Source organism: Pinus tabuliformis, chromosome 2_2 (assembly GCF_031772625.1).
Source record: "Pinus tabuliformis cultivar Carrire ecotype Pingquan chromosome 2_2, CPIR1, whole genome shotgun sequence".
In the NCBI taxonomy this organism is placed as follows: Eukaryota; Viridiplantae; Streptophyta; class Pinopsida; order Pinales; family Pinaceae; genus Pinus; species Pinus tabuliformis.
This window is the reverse complement of record NC_142300.1, coordinates 1,081,212,338-1,081,235,145: the sequence shown is the minus strand read 5'-3', so window position 1 is coordinate 1,081,235,145 and position 22,808 is coordinate 1,081,212,338. Positions and strand designations below refer to the sequence as shown.

The window sequence follows — 22,808 nt, the reverse complement described above, 5'->3', positions numbered from 1 at the left end:
AGAACTGGGTGGTCTATGAGGGTCTATGTCAAATGGGTTTTCCCCCTTGAGATGTAAAATTGTAAAAGTCATGATGTAAAGTGTCTTGAGGGTTAGGAAATGTTTTAATCCCTTCATAAGTCCTAAGTCCTAGGTGATTTTTCCAAAGGCTAAGTTCGAGGATCCAAAAATAAAAATTAAAAAATAGAAAAAAATAATAATAATAAAACTTTAAAAAATAAATAAATAAAAATTTAAAAAATAAAAATAAAAAATATATATATAATAAAATAATAATAAGTAAAATTTTTGAGTAAATAAATGCAAAATTTCAATTTTTTAATATATTAAAATGCATTTAAAAATTTGACGGATGAGATTAAAAGAAACCTTAATCTTCATCGACGGTCGAGATTAGTTTGACATGGATCACTCGAACTAGCCGTTGGGATTTTTTCCTTTAAATAGGGTGCTAGGGGTCATTTGAGAGGAGATTGGATCTGAGAGTCTGGTGCTAAAGAAAGCTCTCTTGTAGTCATTTTTTGTGCAATAAAAAAAGACTTTGGTGTTAAAAATCTTGCTGGTGTTACTCTTCTGAAAGTACTGTAAGATGATATATTTTTCTGCATAATTTTATTTTCAACCATTGATAATAGCTTGACGAAGATTGATTTAGGCACAAGTATCTTGTCTGATCTCTGGGGTTTGAATGATAGTTTAATTTCTAAAATATAATGGCAGGTATCTCCATTTGATCTGGATTTCACTATTGTTTTCTCCCTCTATGTTAATGGTTGATTTTAAGTTGTGCAGGAAATCTTAGTTTTGAGTTTACCTTAGGGGAAGTTCTCGGCTGAACCAGCCAACTCCCGAATTGCGTTTTCTGAAAGAGCCCAGCCAATTTTGATCCCAGGCTTATCATTTGAAAAAAAAATTATGAATGCATGAAGGGTTTTTTGAAGTATCTCAGCTTAAATTTAAATTTGAAAATATTACTGTGGATTATTGACAAATCTCGCTGATTAAGAGTCGAAAATCTGTAAATATTGTAAATTTTTAGCTGGTTTTCTGTTAGGTTTTTTTCCTTGTACATTTTATTTCTAGTGTTCTGTTTTTGCCATTGCAGGTTGCAGGTACAGATTTTAAAGGTTTTCAAGGTTTCCATCAGGCAATCTGAAGCGGATTGATTTAAATTTTTTTTACAATTTCTGAGGAAATTTCAAGGGTTTTCCGCTGCTGCCTGGAGGGTTTCTTTTTCGCAGAAGGATTTCGAGATTTGTTTCAGGTGTGCATTCTTCAAGCTGCAGCACTGGCCATCAAATCTTTTATTCTCATGCTGCCGCATTTTCTTCTGGCATTCTCAGCCACCACACAAATCTCATCCGCTGCCCGCAGCATCCTTGCTTGCAGTCATTCTCTACGCTGCCAGAAAACTTCAATCCTCTCCAGCGCTGCCTCTTTCTCCCTCATCGAGCTGCTGCCACTATCCACGCAACTCCCCTCTTCATCTGCGGTGCCTATCCATTGATTAATCTTCAACCCGCAGTCTCATCCTGCCTCTGTGTTTTTCCTCCATCTCCCCACGAATCTCCTCACTGCTCGCTCCACTACCCTCACTTCTCTCGTCGCCCTCCATCCGTGCGTTCTGCTGTCCAAACCCTTCACGCATTTTATCTCCAAGCCGCCATCGCTGCCAAATCTCTGCGGCATTCCTCCAATCAAAACCCTCCACGCTGCATCCTCTCAGAGTTCCTCACGCTGTTGGGCCTGCGGATTTCCTCCACTCAGGCAACAAACCGTCGCTGCCATAGCAATCTTGTTAACAAATCCTGCGCATCCCCTCGGCCATCCGAACTTCCGCTTCTCCATCAGCTCCATCCATCGCTCTTCCCTGCAAGCCTTCCGCAGTCATTACCCTCTTCACGTCGACTTGCATACGATCAATCAGTAAAAAAAAACGAGTTTTGGTAAGTCGTATGAGTTTAGCATAGGTGGTTTTAGTTTTTAGTTTAGATAGCTTTGTTTAGATTTTAATTAAAATCTTTATGTTGTATGTTATAACATGTATTAAAATAGAAAAATAAAAACAAATTTCGTTGTTTTATTTACTTTATTTATGTAGTATAGTTAGGAGTTAGGGTTTAGATGTTAGTTTTCATTTTGTTTATTTAGGTTATATGTATATTTAACTTAGGATTTTATATGAAAAATTAAAAAATTTCATAAAAACAAAAAGTTAAACAGGTTTAGTTTTTAGAATTAGATTTTTTTTAATAAGCTTTTAGTTTTAGATTTATTTCTTTGCAGTTTTAATTTAGATTTAAATTTTGTTTAAATAAATAATATATATATATATATATATATCCTAAAATAAAAACTAAAAAATCATATAAAGGTTTTGGTTCAATCTTATTTAAGAATTTAGCTTTTGATTTTGCTTTTACTCATAAAACATAAATAAATATATATATATATATATATATATATATATAAAATAAAAAATCATAAAAGTTTTAATTTTTAGATTTTAATGGGTTGATATTTTGTTTTTTTTAGGATTTAATAATTTTAAGTTTCGTTTCGTTTAGTTTAGTTTAATTTTGTTTTATTTATATAAAAATTTAAAAATTTTAAAAATATTTTAAAATAGCTTAACAAAAAATTGAACCAAATGACTTCCACTATCTCTTTTTCTGCAGCATTTAGTAAATAATCATTTAATCATTAACTCCATAAGGCACTGGTACATTAATTTCTAAATCAATCAAGTGATAAATCACCTTGTTGTGTCTCCCAACCCAACTGGTTCACAGTTGGTCTTCATTCATCCCATAGGGTCTACCCCCCTTAGCCTCGGGAGACAGCTTAAACGGAGAGATCGGGGATCAAGGTGACAGCCCCCGGTCTGAGCGTTATCGTGACAATCTGTGCGACAACAGAGATCAAGCAATTTTTTCTTCCATTATATTTTTGAGTTAGGAAACTGGCTGTGAATTTGTTCAGTGAATAATTGTTGAGAACCAAATGCCAGGTGCTAGATTCAATCAATTCTGACAGTTCAGTTGTGGCAAATATGTAGTTTAATCATTTTTTTACGACTGTCATCTTTTAATATTTATCCCATGGATGGTTGGTCCGCATATAGAATAATTCGGTTGACTACTCTATGCTTAGCAAAAAGTTCTCACTAAATTTTACCTGGTTATTGTACTTATAAATTACATTTATATCACAGGAAAACTGTTATAAATGGAACTTTAGAGTATGACAAATTGATACAAACACAGTAGAGAATCACAATGAAAATAAACAAGTTTGACCCAAGACTTACTACACATGCTGCAAAAATGGTTCCTGGTGCTGGTCTGCTCTCCTCAAGAATAGCCTCTGTTTCCTACAGACCCAAAATCCATTAAACTAGCATGTTAGATACTCCAAACGGTGTCTAGGAATGCACTGGCTGTAGATCTTCCTTAATCCCACACTGCTTAAATGTTCATGCAAATCCTTGAAATACCAAAATGATTTTTTCCTGGGTGTAGAAGTTCAGGCCTGACAATCACTATCAACTTCAAAACTTCATGTTGACATTTATAAAGAAATCCCAGATAAAGCCACTCATTTTGCTAATTGTAGAAAATCAAGACCAGATTCAACCACAAGGTTTTCAAAGAAGCAAGAACGAGTGTAAAGTAAGGCATTGGCATAGCATTGGCCTGATACATTATTTGTTTAATATCTTGGCTTCAAATTATGTACAAGGATGGATAACATAGTTTTAGAAAATTTTCAATAATATTGGGACATGATGTAAACCAAATTGTCTAAACAAAGCAAAGAAGGACGTTAAGCACACTTTGCTGAAGAAACAGGGATCATTAATTAAAGAAAACTCAGTATGTTATATAAAAGATCATTAAGAGCTAAAAAAAAGGTAAGAAGCTTCTATTTCAAGATAAGTATGCTGCACTCCAGCCAAAGTGCTAAAGCGCTTCTTTTCACCATAAACTGAAATGGATAAAACTCAAAGATTTGTCATTATTCACTCCTAAGAACACGTAGTTCAAATATTTACTTGAAGCAAACATGATATCATGTGTTTTCCATAGCAGCACAAACAATATAACTGAGCCAAATCAGTAATGGTTAACATAATTGACTTGTTCTCCACTTTAGTGTTTGTAACTTTGTAGTACATTAAGTTATGGAGTAATAATTTATTATATATAATAACAGTGGGGAGCATTGAACAATATCTTTTTAGCTATACACAATCTTTCACATGTATCGCTCGACAATGACACAGTTTCTAATCAAGAGCAAATTCTTACCTCTTTCAGGATTGTCAATGGTGTCTCAGTTTTCATCTCTTTAACACGGAGACCTTCTCCCACCCAAGACTTGAAACCTCCTTGAATTCGATATGATCTCTGTATGATCAGTAATTACACTTAAAGGGATTTTTAGACAATAAAGAAGCAAAACTAATGAAGAACCTTCAATTTGTGCCAGAGATGACATTTATTAGCTCTCAAACATTAAAAATCAGAAAAATAAATTAAAATCCTAATATCTGCAAGAATTCATCTCGATAACATTGTCAAGACTTAGATACGTATGACAACTCAGTAGTAACAAGCAAATGTGTATCCCTCACTATCAATTTCGTATAGAGTTCATACCCTGATTCCAAGCTTCCTCAAAGCTCTAGCAACCTTTTTGGATTGAAGACCATCTGCATCCATAATGATCACCTTTGTACCACCCTATTACAGTTTCATATATACCTGGAAATGAGTTTATTGAGCAATGTCTAAAGAGATGAAATATATTTATATTGGAAGCTTGATAATTGACATGTATAATATACCACACTGGGTTCATTCACAATGTCAGGCAAGCCCACTGAAGAGAGCATACATTGACAATTTTCAAGTTTTTGATGACGGCTGCAGTCAAGACATCATCAATTGCATTTGCATTCTTCAGTAACTTCTTTATAGAGCCATCTACCTGACAAAATAAGATAATATACATGTTCACCAAACATCTTCAAAAATGATAAGAATTTATATCTGCACTTAACAAAAAAATAACTAATCAAAATGCATATTCAGTTAATATCAAACATATTGACAGGAAACAAAGACATAGGGAAAAGGGATTCTATTGTTTTGAGAACTTGGATTACTATGATGAAACGATTCAAACTAGTATTCTATATAATCAAAAGCCTGGAACACTGGCCTAGCTGGTTACTCAATGCCTCTAAATTTCATTAACTAAAATCCCGACACAAGTAAATTCAAACTAGTGTGTACCCCTCTATCAGCGGGGTGTTGAGAAATCTAGGGCATTAGCATCAGGTGATTTCTCTTTGATTAGTGACTGTTTGTGAAATCTTTTTCTTCTTATATTAGAATCTTCTTCTTGTTATATTATTAGTGTTCTTCTTCATCAAACAGTAACCAATGCATGAACATAAATAGACAAGAGACACAGAATGTAGGCTATGAGCCAGGGCCAAAACCTCTCACTCTTTGAGAGGAAAACCCGCACAAATTCTTCTTATAGAGATTCCGATTGTGAATACCAAGACCAAGACCCTTGACCTATTAGCCACTTCCAAGACCAAAACACTAGCTCTCTGACTGTCTTCTCTTTCCTCCTTTTGGTTCCTCTTACGTATTGAGATCATCTCCTTTCTGAGCATGATGTGATAGCAATGAACTGTAGACATACTTGAGATGGCACTGAACCATATCACTGTATTGTTACCAAACGTCCTTACTGCAGCAGCACCAAAACACTGTGATACTTCACATAATAGCAGCTCCTTCATATCACTGAACCATGGCTTCTATATATCATCTAGCTGTGGTATAGATACTCTCATCCAAACTGAATCTTTCTGCTGTAGCATTGAGATCTTCACCCAGAGATCCGAACTTCTCACTGTCACTGTCTATCCGAAATCACAGAGAGACATATCCGAACTTCTTCACTGTAGAGCTCCAATCTGTATACTGTGACTGGCCTAAAACAAACCCTTGTTGTCCCTTACTCTTCTGAGTTTAGTCTGAACTGTTCTTCTTTCTGTTGCCCGAATTTCAGAGCTTTACTCACTGTCTAATGCAAAGAGCCTTTACATATATTTATAGTGGTTGCCCCCTATAAATAAGCTGACATGTATTTATGAATAGGTGTGTCTCCATAGCTTGAAGCTGTCATGAGATCTTTACTTCATCTTGAAGCCGACATGAGGAAGAGAGCTAGTGCTTGTCGTTGGAGGGTTCTATAGACTTATATACATTTGACACATGCCCAAGAAGGGCTTCTCCATACATGACATTGACTCTTTGACTCTAATGATAAATCCTAAGGCTCTCAATGGGAGCCATCTAGATAAAAACTCTTGCTCATGAAACCCATGAAGCAAGGCATTACTCTTCTTTTCATCATTTACAAAGATCATAATTACATGTCATTATGAAGACTGAACCTAGTTACACTTTACAACATGGGGGTGCATAGATTTTTTCAGTACAACATTCACCACCATTGTAAGCCCAAAGTCACAAGTTAAAGCCATCTAAAAACCATGTGAATCCCTATATTAGGTATCTTAGACCTGCCTTGTTGTTTTGAGTTTGTATCCATTTTCTTTTGGTTGGACCATGTCTTGTCCCTTGATAGCTTCACATAAACAATCTCGTCCCTAATCGGATTGGAGAGCATTGGTTGACTTCTCATGAGTACTCATGGTGTTATGGGACCCTGCATTTGTAAGGGTGATCATTGGTGTATGGGTTAGTCCAGCTCATGTCAAGTCGCACCATGTCATTCCACATGGTTGGTGTCTACAGAATCTATAAATGACCTTTGCTTTGGTGCAGTATTACTCATGATAGCTCTCAAGCATAGGATTCTCTTGTGACAACTTTCATGTTTCCCGAGTGTTGACTAGGTTGTCATTGATGTCAAAGTGGGAGCAATTGCAGGATGATTATGCAGGGGTGCAACAGGTCATTGATGTCATAGCATGAATAGGTATGCAGGGGATGATGCAGTTGGCTAAAACCCTAGCCCTAGGGTTTGGGTTCCATGGATGATGAGGACACCCTATAATTATTAAGGATTTTGATGATGCAGATCATTGAATTTGTCTTGGAGACCCTCGCCATTGGATTCTCCTCATCACGTTGATTCTGGTGGTATGTGGAGAATTTTGTGGGTCCTCACAGTTTGAGAGAAATGCTCAATCACAGTTGAAGACCCATCTTGTGGTCCAAAAACCCAAGGGCTGACGATGTGGTGACAAGATGTGATGATGTGGAAATAGTTTGATGTGCTAACATCATATAGTTGGTTGACTAATGTGGCAGCATGTTATTGGTCAAAATTTGGAAGGCCATTTTTGGGCATATTAAAATTAATTAATTTGTCCAAAATTTTAGACCAAGTCCTAACTCCAAAATTAAAATTCAAATTTCAAAATCTCCCTCCTAAACTATCACGTCGGCTTGTTGATAAATCAAGGGCATTATACAGATTAGGTTCTTTAAGACAAATTCTCTTAGACTTTGACATTTTCTTGTCATTGCTTTTTTTCTTATTAGTTCTTCTTTCAATTTATTATGTTCCTTTCATCAAGACAAATGCCAAACAAATAATATCGCAACAGGGGACACAAGATGTAGGCACCCAGCCAGGGCAAAACCCCTATATAGCGGAAAACTCAATCCAATTATTCCACTAGTAAAACAAGATGAGACAATCCAAGACCCTTTAGACCTAGACAAAAACTTCCTCCAAACACCAAGTCAGTGATTCCTCCTTGTAGATGACCCCTGCCAAAATCTCCAAGTGTCAGCGTCCCAGTTGCAATTACAATCCAAAATTTTGGCCTCCAGCAACAAAATTTCAAACCTGCAGTAGATTCAGGATTTCGGCCCCAGCTACAACCCAGAAACTTATCACGTGTGAGAGATAGATTGCCCAAAAACTCGATTTAGGTCTTCCCAACTTCTTCCTTCCTTCTCCAGCTACTTCGCTCTTCTTTTCTGTGCCTTTCTCTTGTAGATCGAACTTGATGAGTGAGTTCTTCAAATAGGTCGAGTTTCCTCTCTATATATAGCCTTTCTACTGGGTCGAATAGCCCTAATCTAGGCCAACTTCATGTGGACATGGCCAACTTGGTGTGGAGATGACAAATGACCTTTTGTACTCAAAAATAATTCTTTTTACATGATACAAAAGCCCAAGAAGGGTCTAATAAAAATAATAATGACTATTAACTCAAGAGAAAACCTAGAATCCTTCAATGGAGGCTTTGACATAGAAAACATTGCCCCAAGCATGAAACCCATGCTTTAATAAGTTAATTTCTTTTACAATAAAATTCATTTTTCTTTCTTTTCATTAAATACAATTATGAAGATCGACACTAGTTACATTCTTCAACACTCCCTCTTAACTAAGGAGGTATTCATAATTACATACATACAGAGGTATATGGAAGATCTCAAAATGATATACTCTATGAAGAGTCACAACACACATAGTGCTACAAATTAGATACCTGACCAAGGTACTCTAATTGGGTGAGACTAAGGTGTGTTAAAGCTTTAGCCACTCTAGGTACCATAAGGCTTATAAGCTCTAACACTAACCCAATTGATCTAGGTGCATATCCAAGGTCAGAGCTCCCTGACCAACGCCGCCCTCCCTACTTCAGGATCTATATATCAACACATAAGCTGACCAGATGTCCTCCCAAGCATCTTGTTGCCACAAGATCCTTCATCTCTCCTTATCAATTAAATCAGATATATATATATCCACCACTCCAAGCATGTTTCAAATGTTCAAAATTTTAATGGAGAGATCCTGCACAATCACAACCCCAAGTAGTAATAAACCTTCAAATACATATACAAGTAAACACAAACCTTCGGGGTCCTCAATCATTTTGATGTTACTTATATCATCATCAAGTTATCCAAATACAAATTTTCAGAAGCTTTCATTTTCTTTCACTTCTTCAGTAGCGCCAAATACAGCCTCAGTACTTCTCAAGTATTTTGTTTGCAAATCCATCTGAAGTACTTTCATTTAGTTTCATTCTTTCTTCAAGGTATTCATTATGACTATCATAATATTTCCTTCCTCTCAACTGGGGAGATATACCTTTTCATTTATCCAAGCTCCCTCTTAACTTGAGGAGATCAATAGCTTCCTTCTTTTTATAATATCAGAGTAACTTTATCCTTTTAAGGCTTCATGACATCAAGGTCATATTTCATCATTCTTGTAGCTTACTTCATCATGCTTATCATTATGAACACCTTCAATCTTCAACACTATCTACCTATAAAACTTTAATAGCAAGCACAACCAAATACAAATATACAGAAGCATGAAGTCAACTATATCAAAATCATATCATTATAATGGAAGCATCAAAACATTCAAGCTTGAGATATCAAATAACTAAACCTAGTTAGGTTCATAATTAACAAGGATCACATTTTTTTTAGACTAGACTTCAACATCTTGCTAGGGTTTCGCAATAACCTCTAGACTCCATCTTTGAGACATAAGACTTTAGATATTAGAAACTCAACCAAAGTATCAGCAATGTGCTTTTAGAATTACATGTCACACTCTACAAGGGTTTGTTACAAACTCTAGATTTCGAAAACATGAATATCAATACTCAAGATGGCATACCAACATTTTATCTCTAGGGTTTCATTGTTATTTCCTTATAACAATTCCTTTCTATGATTTCTTTGTAAACCCTAGATGCAAACATCAATATGTCAAAGTTAGGTATACAACAATTTTAAACGGGTTGGGGCTTCAATCATATGGACGAATATACATCTAGGGCTTCATTCCTAGGATATTACTTTAGTTATTACAAGGGTTTGTTTATAAACCCTAATTCACCAAACCCTAAAAATCTAGGTCTTCATTATATAATCCACACATACCCAAAAGGACTAGGGTTGTTATCAAAATCCTAAACTTCAAAAGAATAGGCGTTCATCATATGTTCTAGACTTTATCAACAAATGCTAAGAAAACTAGGGTTTCATAATCAATATTGACATACCCTTAACATCAAGAGACTAGGGTTTTATAGTTAAACATAAGGGTTAGGGTTTCACAAGAATGATCAAATGACAAGAGATAGTATAACGAGGGTATTCAAAATCCTGGAAATTCCTGGAGTTACTCCTTTTAAACCTTTATACATACCTTGAGTTACTCCTTTTACAAACCTTGTAAGGTTTCTTAATGAAGGACTTCCTCTGAAATATGATAGCATCTTCATTACCATTCTTAATATATACCTGCAAAATTTCTTGACAAGCATAATCAAAATATAAAAGTATACGATCATGGAGATTAGGATTTCTATTACCTCAATGATTGGTATATATCTTGGACTAAATCCTAAACATTTGTTAGATGGAGACCAATTGAATGAGAGTGAGGTTTTATCTCAAACATTAGAAATCTATAATCATAAAATCAATTGACCTTAAGATATCAAACTTAGATGAGTTTGGATGAGATCAGCGAGAGAGCTCTGGAGCGCGCTCAACCTTGACCTAGCCGCTACTGCTTCTACAGAACCCTCCCTCGGCAGCCTCCTGCTGCTGAGGCCAACCAGAAAGAGAGTAGAGAAAGCTCTACGTGGTTAGCCTCTTCATCTGGTAAAAATCTGAGTCCTCCAACATGGACATCAGAGGGGGCCCTCGACCTCCCCTCCCTCCTAAGATCGCTACCTTCAAACAACTGGTAGCCTCCTGCAGCAAGAGGAAAGCAACCCCGAACCAGCAGAAGTTTGTTAAGAAAGCTGAATCCATCCCCTCTGTAGAACTGCCTGCGGAACACCTGTGTCGAACTGCGCTGAATCTAGCAGAACGCGGGCTTATTGGTCAATTTACGGGCCTCTGGCCCTCTCCCAAAGCCATTGATGGATGGGTCCAGAGAAACTGGAGGCCCCTTGTCTCTGAAGGAATCCGAAGTCATCTGGTAGGCAGAGGATATTATGTGTTTGTCTTTGAATCAACAGAAGATAGAGATCTTATCTTCCGAAACGGTCCATATTTCATGGGCCCCCAAGGGCTCTATCTGAATAAATGGACGCCGGACTTTGATCCTTCCCAAGATACTCCTTCAGCCGTTCCTGTCTGGGTAAGGTTACCCCACCTACCACTTCATTGCTGGAACTCGGAATCCATGGAAACAATTGGGAACAAACTAGGAAAATACATTGATAGGGCTGAAAGGAGAGAACAATACTCGTGTGCCAGAATATGTGTTGAAGTCGATCTGGAGATAGGGTTGCCTAAGGCTATTAAGCTTACCATAGCTGGCTGGTCTCACATTCAGGAACTTGATTATGAACAGCTTCCCTTCAAGTGTCGACACTATCACGTCTATGGTCACTTCGCTCGAAACTACAAGAAGAAAGCTGAGGAAGAAACAGAAAAAGATAAGGGCGATTAGTGGACACAAGCCCGAAAACCAGGCACATCGAAACAGACCAACAGAGCGAAAAGGAAAGGAGGGAATCCAGAGAACGGAGGACCCTCCGTTGGGAAGAGCCTACCCGAAGATCAGGACACAACAAATGCCACCATCTCTTCAAATCCCTTTGCTGCACTAATCCCTCCAGATGACCAACCAGAACTTGAAGAGGGAGAGGTGCAACAGAATATGGAACAGATAGCAGACGCAGAAATAAACTCAGGACCTCAGGAACAAACGGGAGAAGCCACTACAGAAATCCCTTGTGTAGATGCAACCCAGCAGGAAAATCAGGATCCTCCAGCAGGCGCCATTTCTCCACCCTCATATGTAGAAATGACTAAAAAGAAAAAGCTGATAGACAGTCCTGGTTCTTCCGAAGATGATTCTTTCGAGCGACCCAATAAAAAGGCGGGAAGGAGGTCTTGCAAGGAGATCAAAGAAAAAGAGGCAGAACGACTAAAGATGTAGGGCAGTCAGTCCACAATTGAAATGTCACTAGGCAGAAACACAAGGACCCGACCCACAAAGGGAGGGTCTACTCCTTCCTTCCCTAGTAAATAATGCAGATTGTCTCTTGGAATTGCAGGGGCCTGGGGAACCCTATGAAAGTTGAAGCAGTAAAAGATTTATTAAGAATGGAACCCTCAGATATCCTCTTGCTTCAAGAGACAAAGATAGAAGAAGATGCTCTTCTATCATTAAGTCGAACCAAGTGGAAAAAGAACTCAGGAAAAGCGGTCAGTGCCCGAGGTACTTCAGGGGGCCTTGCAACCTTATGGTCGGAGGATATGTTTCAGCTGAAGAGCTCCTTCGCAACCCAACACTGGATATACACAGATCTTCTACACCTCCCAAGTAAGATTTCTTTAGCTCTCTTCAATCTATATGTTCCTGTTAATTTTCTGGAAAAGAAGGATTGTTGGCATACTCTCTCAGATTTCCTAGAAATCTACTCCCCCCAAACATCATTTTGGCAGGGGACCTTAACATCACACTAGATCCAAATGAGAAAAAAGGTGGAGTATGGGGTAAAGATCCCTTCCATGTCTCGGTGGAGTCTTTGATTCTCGCATGGGACCTACTTGACCTCAAACCCAAGAAAGGTCGTTATACCTGGACCAACAATAGAGTTGGTAATGCCAACATTGCTGCTTGTCTAGACCGGTTTCTAGTTCAAAGGGCAAGCATTTAATCTGTTCAAAAATCCTTCCCAAAATAACATCTGACCACAATCCCATCTCGATGTTGATAGAGAAAGAGGAGGACTTGGGACCTATTCCCTTTAGATTCAGCCCCCTATGGGTCTCGAGGGAGGGCTTTATGGACACAGTGACTCTTGCTTGGTCGCAACCAGTTGAAGGATCCCCCAATTTTGTGTGGGAGCAGAAGCTCAAGTACACTAAGTTTGCTCTAAAATCCTGGGCAAAAAAAAAACCTCTATCCACTCCAACGAGCACTAGACAAAAGGTTGTACAGACTCTAGCCAAGATTCAGTTAGGCATGGAAGGAACTGAAATCACCAAAGCTCAGTTTCTCCTCGAACAGAACGCCCAATTCAACTCTTTTCTTTCCTTTCGAAAGGAAGAGGAATACTGGCACCTTAAGTCTCACAGCCTCTGGCTGCAAGCTGGAGACAGAAACACAACATTCTTTCACAGACAATGCAGAGCTTGTCTCTCACAGAATCACATTTCAGAAATATCCACCAGTGAGGGGGAAGTTATCAAAGGACAATTGCTCATAAAACAGGCTGCCACATCCCATTTTCAGCATCTATTCCAAGAGGATGGTTCTTCTGATGAAGACCTGGCTACTGACTTTTTGTCAAATATCCCCTCACTTGTCACAGCAGATTTAAATGATGGGTTATTGAAGCCTTTTACAGAAAAAGAGATAGTGGAAGTCATTTGGTCAATGGAGCCAGATAAAGCCCCTGGGCCGGATGGCTTCACCATTCATTTTTACAAAGCTTGCTGGAATGTAATAAAACTCGATCTCCTCAGAATGGTAAAAGCCTTTCAAAAGAAAGCCAAAGTGGGAGGGTGCACCAACTCCACCTTCCTTGCCCTAATCCCGAAAGAAGTTAACCCTGAGACTCTCGATAGATTCCGGCCTATCTCTCTCTGCAATGCCTCCTACAAGATCCTTGCCAAACTCTTAGCCAATAGAATCAAGCCTCTGTTAGGGAACCTAATCTCCCCTCTGCAGGGTGGTTTTGTCAAAGGAAGACACCTCATAGACAATGTGATCCAAGTGCAAGAAGCCCTCCACTCTAGCCACACTCGGAAGGAAAAAGGCATGCTCATCAAGCTGGATATGTCAAATGCTTTTGACCGGGTTAAACTTTCATTCCTTTATAAAATCCTTCTCTCCTTCAGTTTTAGTGCTGAGTTTGTCAATTTGATAAAAGCCTGCACTCACAGACCTTGGATAGCGCCCCTGGTCAATGGCAGACCTGCTGACTTTTTTCAAGCTTCAAGAGGGCTCCGCCAAGGGTGCCCATTGTCACCCTTTCTTTATATCTTGTTGGCAGAATCCCTAAGCAGAAAGCTAACAGCGGAAATGAAATCAGGCTCTATCCCAGGCATCAAGGCAGCAAGAGGAGTTGACCCAATAAATCATGCCCTTTTTGCAGATGATTCTCTCCTTTTGGGAGGTGCCTCGATTAAGATAGCAAAAGCTTTCAAAGAAATTCTTCATCACTACTGCTCAATCTCAGGAGCCTTGATCAACAAAAGAAAAAGCGTTGTCTACGACTGGAATGTAGATCATCCAACTATCCTTCGAATTGCCTGCACATTGGGTTTCCCTGGGTATGACAAATGGGAAAAGATCAAATACCTAGGCCTTCCCTTAACCCTGGGACAAAGCCCTCCCTCCCTCTGGACGGAAGTAATAAGCAAGATAAAAGCAAAAATAGCATATTGGGGAGGCCAATGGCTTACAAAGGCTGGGAAGATGGTTTTGATAAAGGCAGTCCTCTCCGCCCTCCCCATATTCTAGTCTTCCCTCCTACTAGCACCCAAGACTATCACAGAACAGATCTCCAAGCTCCTCCAGGACTTTCTTTGGAATGGAGGCAAGGGCAATCAGAGCAAGTTACATCTGGTAAGTTGGGATATCCTAAAAAGACCACTCCAGCAAGGCGGGTTACACATACGAGATCCAGGCCTGGAAAATCTGGCTCTTGGTGGAAAAATCATATGGCAACTGTATGCAGATAAAAATCATCCTGTCAGTAAGATCCTCTGGAAGAAATACCTAAAGGGAAGCTCATTGAGAAACCTCACAACAACATCTACTCCAACAGGAACAACAATATGGAATTTAGTCAGAAGAAGCATCGACCATGTACAGCAGCATTTATACAGAATTCTAGGCAATGGACAAAGAACATTACTGTGGGAGGATACTATACAAGGGAATGCCCCTTTGGCCACCCTAAACTCCTGCAATGATATAAAGATCTGGCTAGTGAACAAAGGTCTCCTTCGGCTAGCAGATATTTGTTCTTGGGACAGCAAAGGGAACTGGGCAGGATGGACTTTTCCAGGGGTTCCCGACCACCTGGAATCCCAAAAAAACTTGTTATGTGCAGCACTCTCTGGTCTCGCCCCTGTCCATCGCTCATCCAAAGACAAATGGGGGTGGGGAAGAACCGGAATATATACAACAACTCAAGGATTCTCCTCTTTACAAGCTATACATGCCCCTTTGCTAACACCGAAGCTCTGGAAATCCGTTTGGTCCCCCTTTAGTCTACCAAAGGTGAATTTTTTCACTTGGTTACTCATGCACAAAAAGGCTCTAACAAGAGAAAATCTAACCAAAAGAGGATTCCACGGCCCCTTTAGATGTAGCCTATGCAATTCTGCTATCAAAACCTCTGACCACTTAATGGTTGACTGCGATTTCACACAAGCAGTCTAGAAGATGGTCCTCCACGGACTTAGTGTCCCCCCCCCCCAGATATCAGTCGTCACCCTCTTCACCTCCTGGGCAGATCAAAACTCGAAGAAAAAAACTAAAAATGCAGTCTGGAAAAACATTTGGCAAGCTATTCCAAAATGCCTTTGGTGGAAAGTATGGTTGGCTAGAAACGATTGTGTTTTCAACAACAGGCTCTCGAACTCAGTGGAAGTGGCTGCCAAAGTTAAAGCCATCCTGTTGGAAATAGTAGATAAAACAGTCTTTGCCTCCCCTCTACCACCAGAAGCTTCTGAGTGGATAGGATTCTGCGCGTCAGGTGAAAGGAAAGATACAATCAGCAAACCGATGAATGCTCCAACCTGGCGATTGCGTCTCACTGAAGGTGACTTTCTCAAGTGGTGGCAGGGGACCTCAAAAGCCACTATCTTCTTCGATGGAGCGTCCAAGGGGAACCCAGGAACTGCAGGTGCAAGAGGATTGATTCTCTCCCCGGATAGATCGAATAAAACTAGCTTCAGTTGGGGTCTAGGCATAAGTTCGAACAATCAAGCAAAGAGTTACAGTCTCTTAAAAACATGCCAGATTGCGAAGACTCAGAGCTTCTGATTAATCTCTTAAACTCCAAAGATCATTTTCGTAACCCTGCGGGAATTAAATAAGCAAGCAGCTTCGCTGGCATACAAAAGTTGTCTGTTGTCCCAAGGAAATCTCAGCCTTAATGGAGGACCCTGCTCTACTCATCCTTTGCCTTAACCATCCTAAAACTAACAGATCTGCGCTCACTGGCCCCAATATTAAGAGTGAGAGTCGTTTTAGGAATTCAACAAGTCACATTCAGGAACGCCAAGCAAAAGGCAGAGTGAGCAGCAAGCATAAGGAACAGCTTCACAAGGAACAACAGCGGAAGGAACAGCTAGCAAAAGGAACAGCAAGCATAAGGAACAGCAAGCAGAGGGAACAGCAGTAGAAGGAACAGCAATCAAAAGGAATAGCAGGGAAAGGAACAGCAAGCAGAAGGAACAGCACGCAGAAGGAACAGCAGCAGAAGGAACAGCAGCAAAAGGAACAGCAAGCAGAAGGAACAGCTGCAAAAGGAACAGCAAGCCAAAGGAACAACATCCGAAGGAACAACAAGCATAAGGAACAGCTGCAGAAGGAACAGCAGCAAAGGGAACAGCACTCGAAGGAACAGCACCTGAAGGAACAGCAACTCGAAGGAACAGCTAACAAAAGGAACAGCAGCAGAAGGAACAACATCCGAAGGAACAGCAGGCAAAGGAACAACAAACAGAAGAAGGAACAACAAGCAGAAGGAACAACAATCAAAAGGAACAACAAGCATAAGGAACAGTGAGTTGAAGGTACAACAAGCAAACGGAGCGGCAAGCAGAAGGAATAACAAGCAGAACGACCAATGTTATGTAAATTTGCTTTTCTAGAGGGACAATACGTAAGACAGTATTCAAGAATAACTAAAGATCTCAATGAATTTTTGAATATAAGCAATGGAGAAGGGACTACGTTCCCAGATCACTCTCATTGCTCAGTTTTTTTAAGTTACAGTCGATTGTAATAGGAGCTTGCTCCACCTTTGGCAATATATCCATTACCCGTTCTTGTTAAAAAAAAAAGATATCAAACTTAGCACATGGGCAGGTCATACATACCTTAAGAGATACATACCATTGTTTGATACTCCATTGAGCTTATTGCTCCTATTGCAAACTGTAGACATAATGTTAGATGTATGAGACAAAATAAAAACAAATCTTTCCTGATCTTGATGAAATATTCAAGGATTCTTCCACGAACTGGCGCATGACATATTTACTGTTTGAAGACTTCTTCCTTAAAGATTATGATGTTCATCAGTGGTTGTCATTGATGTCAACCCAAGCAGCACCAAGGGCTACCCCGATATTGCAAGGGCATTTTGACTTGACAACTCATATTATTTTGTGTCAAAGATCTTCTCAGCAGATTCTACTCATCAAGATGTTTCCGTTGATATATGGTATGCCTCCCAGTTCTTCACGATTTCAGAGTTATTTGCGTTTGAAGTAGTGGGCTAAAACCTTATGGGGTTGTGGCATGGCACTCATAATTGGTTGTGTTCATTGAATAGTCAATAATTAATAATATTACTTTTCTCCTATAATCCCTCCAATGTTCGCTTGTTGAGGACTCTCTCAACTCAAGACATTGATATAAATAATGACCCTCATATCCTCCTCTTGTAGGGATTTTGTGGCTTAAAACAGGTCATCGTGGCATTTTCGCTATAACTTTTTTTTCTGTGAAGCTTCAAAAGCTGAAATTAAAACCCATTTGAGCCAAAATCTTGATGAACCTCATGACCGAATTTCAAATCTTGGTTCGCTATATTTTCCGAGATATGATCTGAGGAAGTTAGGGTTTTTGCATGCTCCCGAATTTCATGTCAAACAGGTGACATTGGGAAAATCGTCATAACTTTATCTCTGAGCATTGGATTCAAATTTCGTAAATAGTCACAAAAAGAGGACGGACAGTAGTTTGTTGGGTAGCGTTTTCAGGACCTAAGGTCGCAATAGTGACACGTGGCACTTCGTACAAGTTCGTTCTACTAAACCAGGCTATAATCAAGTCATCATGGGAGATTGGGCATAACTCTTTCTTGAAGGATCTAATCTTGATAAGACTTGTGGGGTTGCAAATAAGACTCAGAGGGGTACCACAGGACAAAATTTCAAACCCTGGAGATCCGAAATGACATAGATACAATATATTCAATATCGAGCTCCTAGAAGGCAAGAAAAAGCATGCATTCAAGGATCACTACAGTAAGGACCACACATCAACAGTCAAGGGTAAGCCTCCTACAACAAGGTATGTATGATTAAGTGTTTACATTTGAATTTTGAGTATCATCTCTAACATATGTTTTTGCAAGACAATGTAAGTATATACAGTGTCTCGGTTACATCTCTATGTCTCTATATGTCACAATTAGTTTTTCAGATGTCCTATTCTTGATACTACACATTTTATGCTACATATTCTTGATGCTACACCAGGTTTGCTAAATCTATATGATGTTGTAATTGCATGTTACTTGTCATGTCATAGTGGATGGAATGGTCTCCGTTGTTGTACTTAGAACTTGGTCCATCACAAGTCTAGGGTTTATCACCAATTTTTATTGTATATATCCTTAGGTCAGTTCTGGATATAGTCTTGCATAGAGTCTAGGCCTATATCAAGAGTGGGAGTCCTTTTCTAATGCTACAACAAGTCAACAACAAAAGTGACAAGCACATTTTAGGCACGCATTGTATTTTTATTTGTATTTATTCATTATTATGCACTTACATGTGTTTTGCAGGCAGAGGTAAGTTGAAGGGTATTTTGTTTTGTTTTGGGATTGGTTTCACCGGCAAATTTTGCATGCAGGTAGAAGAAGATTCAAGTAAAACTTCAAGCAAGAATTCAAGAGCTGAAGTATCAAATCAAAGGAGCCATTGCAGCAGGACATCCTTTTAAGACATGACAACCATCTGCATGTTGTGAAGTATCAAGGCCAAGAGTCAACGGGACATCCTTTGAAGACATAACAGTCATCCATATATTGTGAAGAAGTGTCAAGGCCAAGAGTCATCATTGTAAAGTTGTAAAAGAGTCATTTGTAAAAGTGTCATCATTGGAAGAGTCATTATTGTAAAAGAATAAATCTACCTCGAGTCGAAAACGCATTGTTGGGAGGTACAGGAGTCTCTGTTTGGATGATGTCATGGTTGGGTTGCAGGTCATAGTGTGATTGGTTGTTCAGTCAAAATCATTGTAAATCATATTGTATCGTGGATCATTGTCCCTGGTACGAGAATCCACACTCTTGTCTCATTTCAGTCGTTATAGGGTGGCAGGGAGGTGTTAGGCAGGTGCATGAAGTCGCCTACAGGTTGGAGACTGTGAACACTTCAGGGTGGTAGGTTGGTCTAAGGTGTTGGGGCATCCATTCAGTTGATTACTGAAGAAACCAGGGCGTTGGGGCATCCTTCCAGTGGGAGCTGGAGAAGAATGCTTTTCTAGAATTCTAGGAAGTTGTTGCTTTCATTTTAGTTGGGGCTGAAGATTAAAGAATTTATTAGAAAAGCGTTTGGTGGTTTTTTACCTAGAGGGAGTTTTCGACCTAAACTTTTTGTTGCCTCGTGTTCTTTTATTTACTGTTATTACTGCATAAACATTAATAATAATTGAAGATTAACTAATGCTCTGAAAAGATTTAAAAGTGCTAATTGCTAAGGAATACTGATTCACCCCTCCCCCAGTATTTTCCAACAATTGGTATTAGAGCCAAGTTCCTTCAATAGCAGTCTAACAACTGGAAGGAGATCATGGAGTATACTAAGAATAGAGTTCCTTTGTTCAATGGAAATAACTATGCACTTTGGAGTGGAAGAATGCAAGTTCATTTGTTGGCGCAAGGATACGAAGTATGGGAAATCGTTGACAAAGGCTTCACATCGACCCAAGATGAACAAGGTAAGAAAAATATGGTATATGATGCAAAGGCTAAAGATCTTATTATTAGTGGGCTTATCGAATCTGTTTATCTTAAGGTATTGAGTTGCAAAACTGCTAAAGAGGTATGGGGCAAGCTTGAAAATATATATGCAGGTGACTCAAAGGTGAAAGAAGCAAAACTTCAAATTTTCAGGGCAAAATTTGAGCAACTCAAAATGAGGGAAGATGAAGATATTGCTGCATACTTTCAGCGTGTTGATGAAACAACAAATACATTGGAAGGTTTGGGAGAACCTGTTGAAACGAAAATTGTTGTCCGAAAGATCCTCAGAACCTTGCCAGCGAGATTTAACCATAAGGTATCTGTCTTGGAAGATAGATCGAATCTGACCAATCTCACCATAGATGAACTGCATGGAATCCTTACGGCATATGAAATGAGGGTTGAAGAAGAGAATGGCACATCTCACTTAGAAACAGCATTTGCCGCATCCAAGAAGAATAGTAAGGACAAGCAAACTCTGAAAGCAAAAACTTGCAATTGTAAGGATGAGGAAAAGGAAGAAGATGAAGAAGAATTTTGAGATAAAGAGTTTGCCTATTTCTCGCAGAAAATGAGAATAGGTACAGGAAAATTTAAAGGTAAACTTCCATTAATATGTTTTGATTGTGGTGAGGTTGGGCATTTTGCAGCCAAATGTCCTCACAAAAATGAGGTTGTTATGAAAGGAAATAAAAGTCCCAGGAAGTTCAACAAGCAAGGCAAGAAGAAATGGTTTAAGAAAAGTTTCTTCTCCAAAGAAGATAGCTCCTCATCCGAAGAAGACAGTGATAACGAAGAAGAATTCAATGGAAGAGTATTGTTTATGGCCAAGCACAATAAGCAAGAGGCACCTGACGAAGAAGGAGACGAAGAAGAAGAAATGACTGAGGTTGAATTTCAAAACAAAGTGATAAAGGTTATCAAAGAGCTCAAGGCCGAGAAGAAGCACGTCAACACTCTTGAAGACAAATTAAAGACAGAAAGGGAACAGGTCCTAAATCTTAAAATCAAGGTTGAAGAATACAAACGAATTGAAGAATCGCTCAGGAAAGAATTAAAGGAAAGCAACAAGGAAAGAGAAGCATTGGAAGCTGAAATTGTTTCTTTACGAAAGGAAGTAAAAAATGGAAAAACTCTTCAAAACTACACCAACAGCTCAAAGACTTTGGACGAACTCACCAGCAACCAGCAATCATGCAACAACAAGACTGGTCTTGGTTACAAAGAAAAAATCGAAAAGGAGTCAAGTCCTTCTATGACAACTAAACTAGATGGATATTCAATATCTACCAAGCAGGTAGATCTCCCAACTAGATGGAGAGATCAAGGCTCGCAGGAAGAACCTTGGAAGACAATTCCTCGAAGAATATTTCCTCCCAGGTATCAACCTATATTTTATGGTCATTGTTATTCATGTGGAAGGTTTGGACATAGAGCTTCAAAATGTCGCATGTATGTTTGGAATGAATATAATTCCAGGAGATCTCTCAGAAATGGATATTCCAGAACTCAGCATAATATCCACAAATTTGATCATTTGAGAGATGATGTTGAATGTTACAAATGTAACAATTTTGGACATATGGCTAGGGATTGTGAAGTTCCAGACAGGTACAACTATTATCAGCAAAACCATAGAAGAAAATTTGCAGGATCATGAGATAAACACCAAATGAAATATTCTATGAATAGCATCGAATGTTACAAATGTCATAACTATGGACACATAGCTCGTAACTGCAGGTACAAGATGGAATCAACCACGAATGAAAAGCTTGACGACAAGAATAAGAAGGTTTGTAAAGGAAAACTGGTACAAGATGAACAAGTACAAGATGACCAAGAAAAGCAAGAAGGCAATAAGGTCCCAACAATTATGCTTTCACGATTCGTAACGGATTGTGAGGAATCAACAGCTGCTTCGATTAATGACTCAAGTCAAGACGATCTGTTAAATGACACATTATTCTGAACAATTCAGCTTATCTACTCCTAGAAATTTGAAGATGAGGAGTCTATGCAACAGTTTATGACACAAGTCTACGATTGACAGACAGTTAGTTTGAACAATATGGCAGTTTCATTACATGCTCAGGGGTAGAATAATAGTTGATGTATTATAGATTCAAGAAAGGAAGCGCTGACAAGCAACAGTTTATGACACAAATCTACGATTGACAGACAGGTAGTTTGAACAATATGGCAGTTTCATTACATGTTCAGGGGGAGAATAATAGTTGATGTATTATAGATTCAAGAAAGGAAGCGCTGACAAGCAATCTCTATGTGAAAGTGGATCAAGAAAATCTAACAATTATCGAGATATCTCAACAAGATAAAGGAATATTCATATATCAAATCAAGTACATCAAGGAAATGCTCAATAAATTCAAGATGGAAGATTGCAAGCCTATCCTTACCCCCTTGGTAATAGGTTACAAGAAGATTCGTCAACAGATGTGGACCAAAGGCTGTATAGATCCATGATTGGTAGTCTCCTATATGTGACAGTCTCCTTGCCAGATGTGATGCAGGCAGTTGGACAAGTAGCAAGATTCCAAGCAGCACCAAAAGAATCTCATATTATTGCCGTCAAAAGAATTCTTCGATATATTAAGGGCACAATGGAATATGGTCTATGGTATCCCAAAGGAAATGATCTGGTTATCCAAGCTTATAAAGATGCAGATTTGGCAGGAAGTGTTGATGATTGTAAGAGTACCAGTGGAGCAGCATTCTATCTAGGTGGTTGTCTTGTTTCATGGTTAAGTAAAAAGCAGTCTTCAATCTCGTTATCCACAGC

At 38.9% G+C, this 22,808-nt stretch overlaps 1 protein-coding gene across 7 annotated transcripts in view; it reads right to left on the bottom strand.

Annotated features, from left to right (window-relative positions):
* LOC149197137 (Rhodanese/Cell cycle control phosphatase superfamily protein) overlaps positions 1 to 22,808 on the bottom strand; it is a 263,884-nt gene that overhangs the window by 88,729 nt on the left and 152,347 nt on the right. For 6 of the 7 annotated variants that reach the window (XM_089405744.1, XM_089405743.1, XM_089405747.1 and 3 more), the window contains 4 exons: positions 4,900 to 4,992; positions 4,662 to 4,745; positions 4,311 to 4,409; positions 3,311 to 3,373 (listed from right to left, as the gene is read on the bottom strand). In XM_089405744.1, coding sequence (XP_089261870.1) covers positions 3,311 to 3,373; positions 4,311 to 4,409; positions 4,662 to 4,745; positions 4,900 to 4,992 — 339 coding nt within the window. The remainder of the gene's footprint in view (positions 1 to 3,310; positions 3,374 to 4,310; positions 4,410 to 4,661; positions 4,746 to 4,899; positions 4,993 to 22,808) is intronic. The other variant, XM_089405746.1, reaches the window with a different exon arrangement.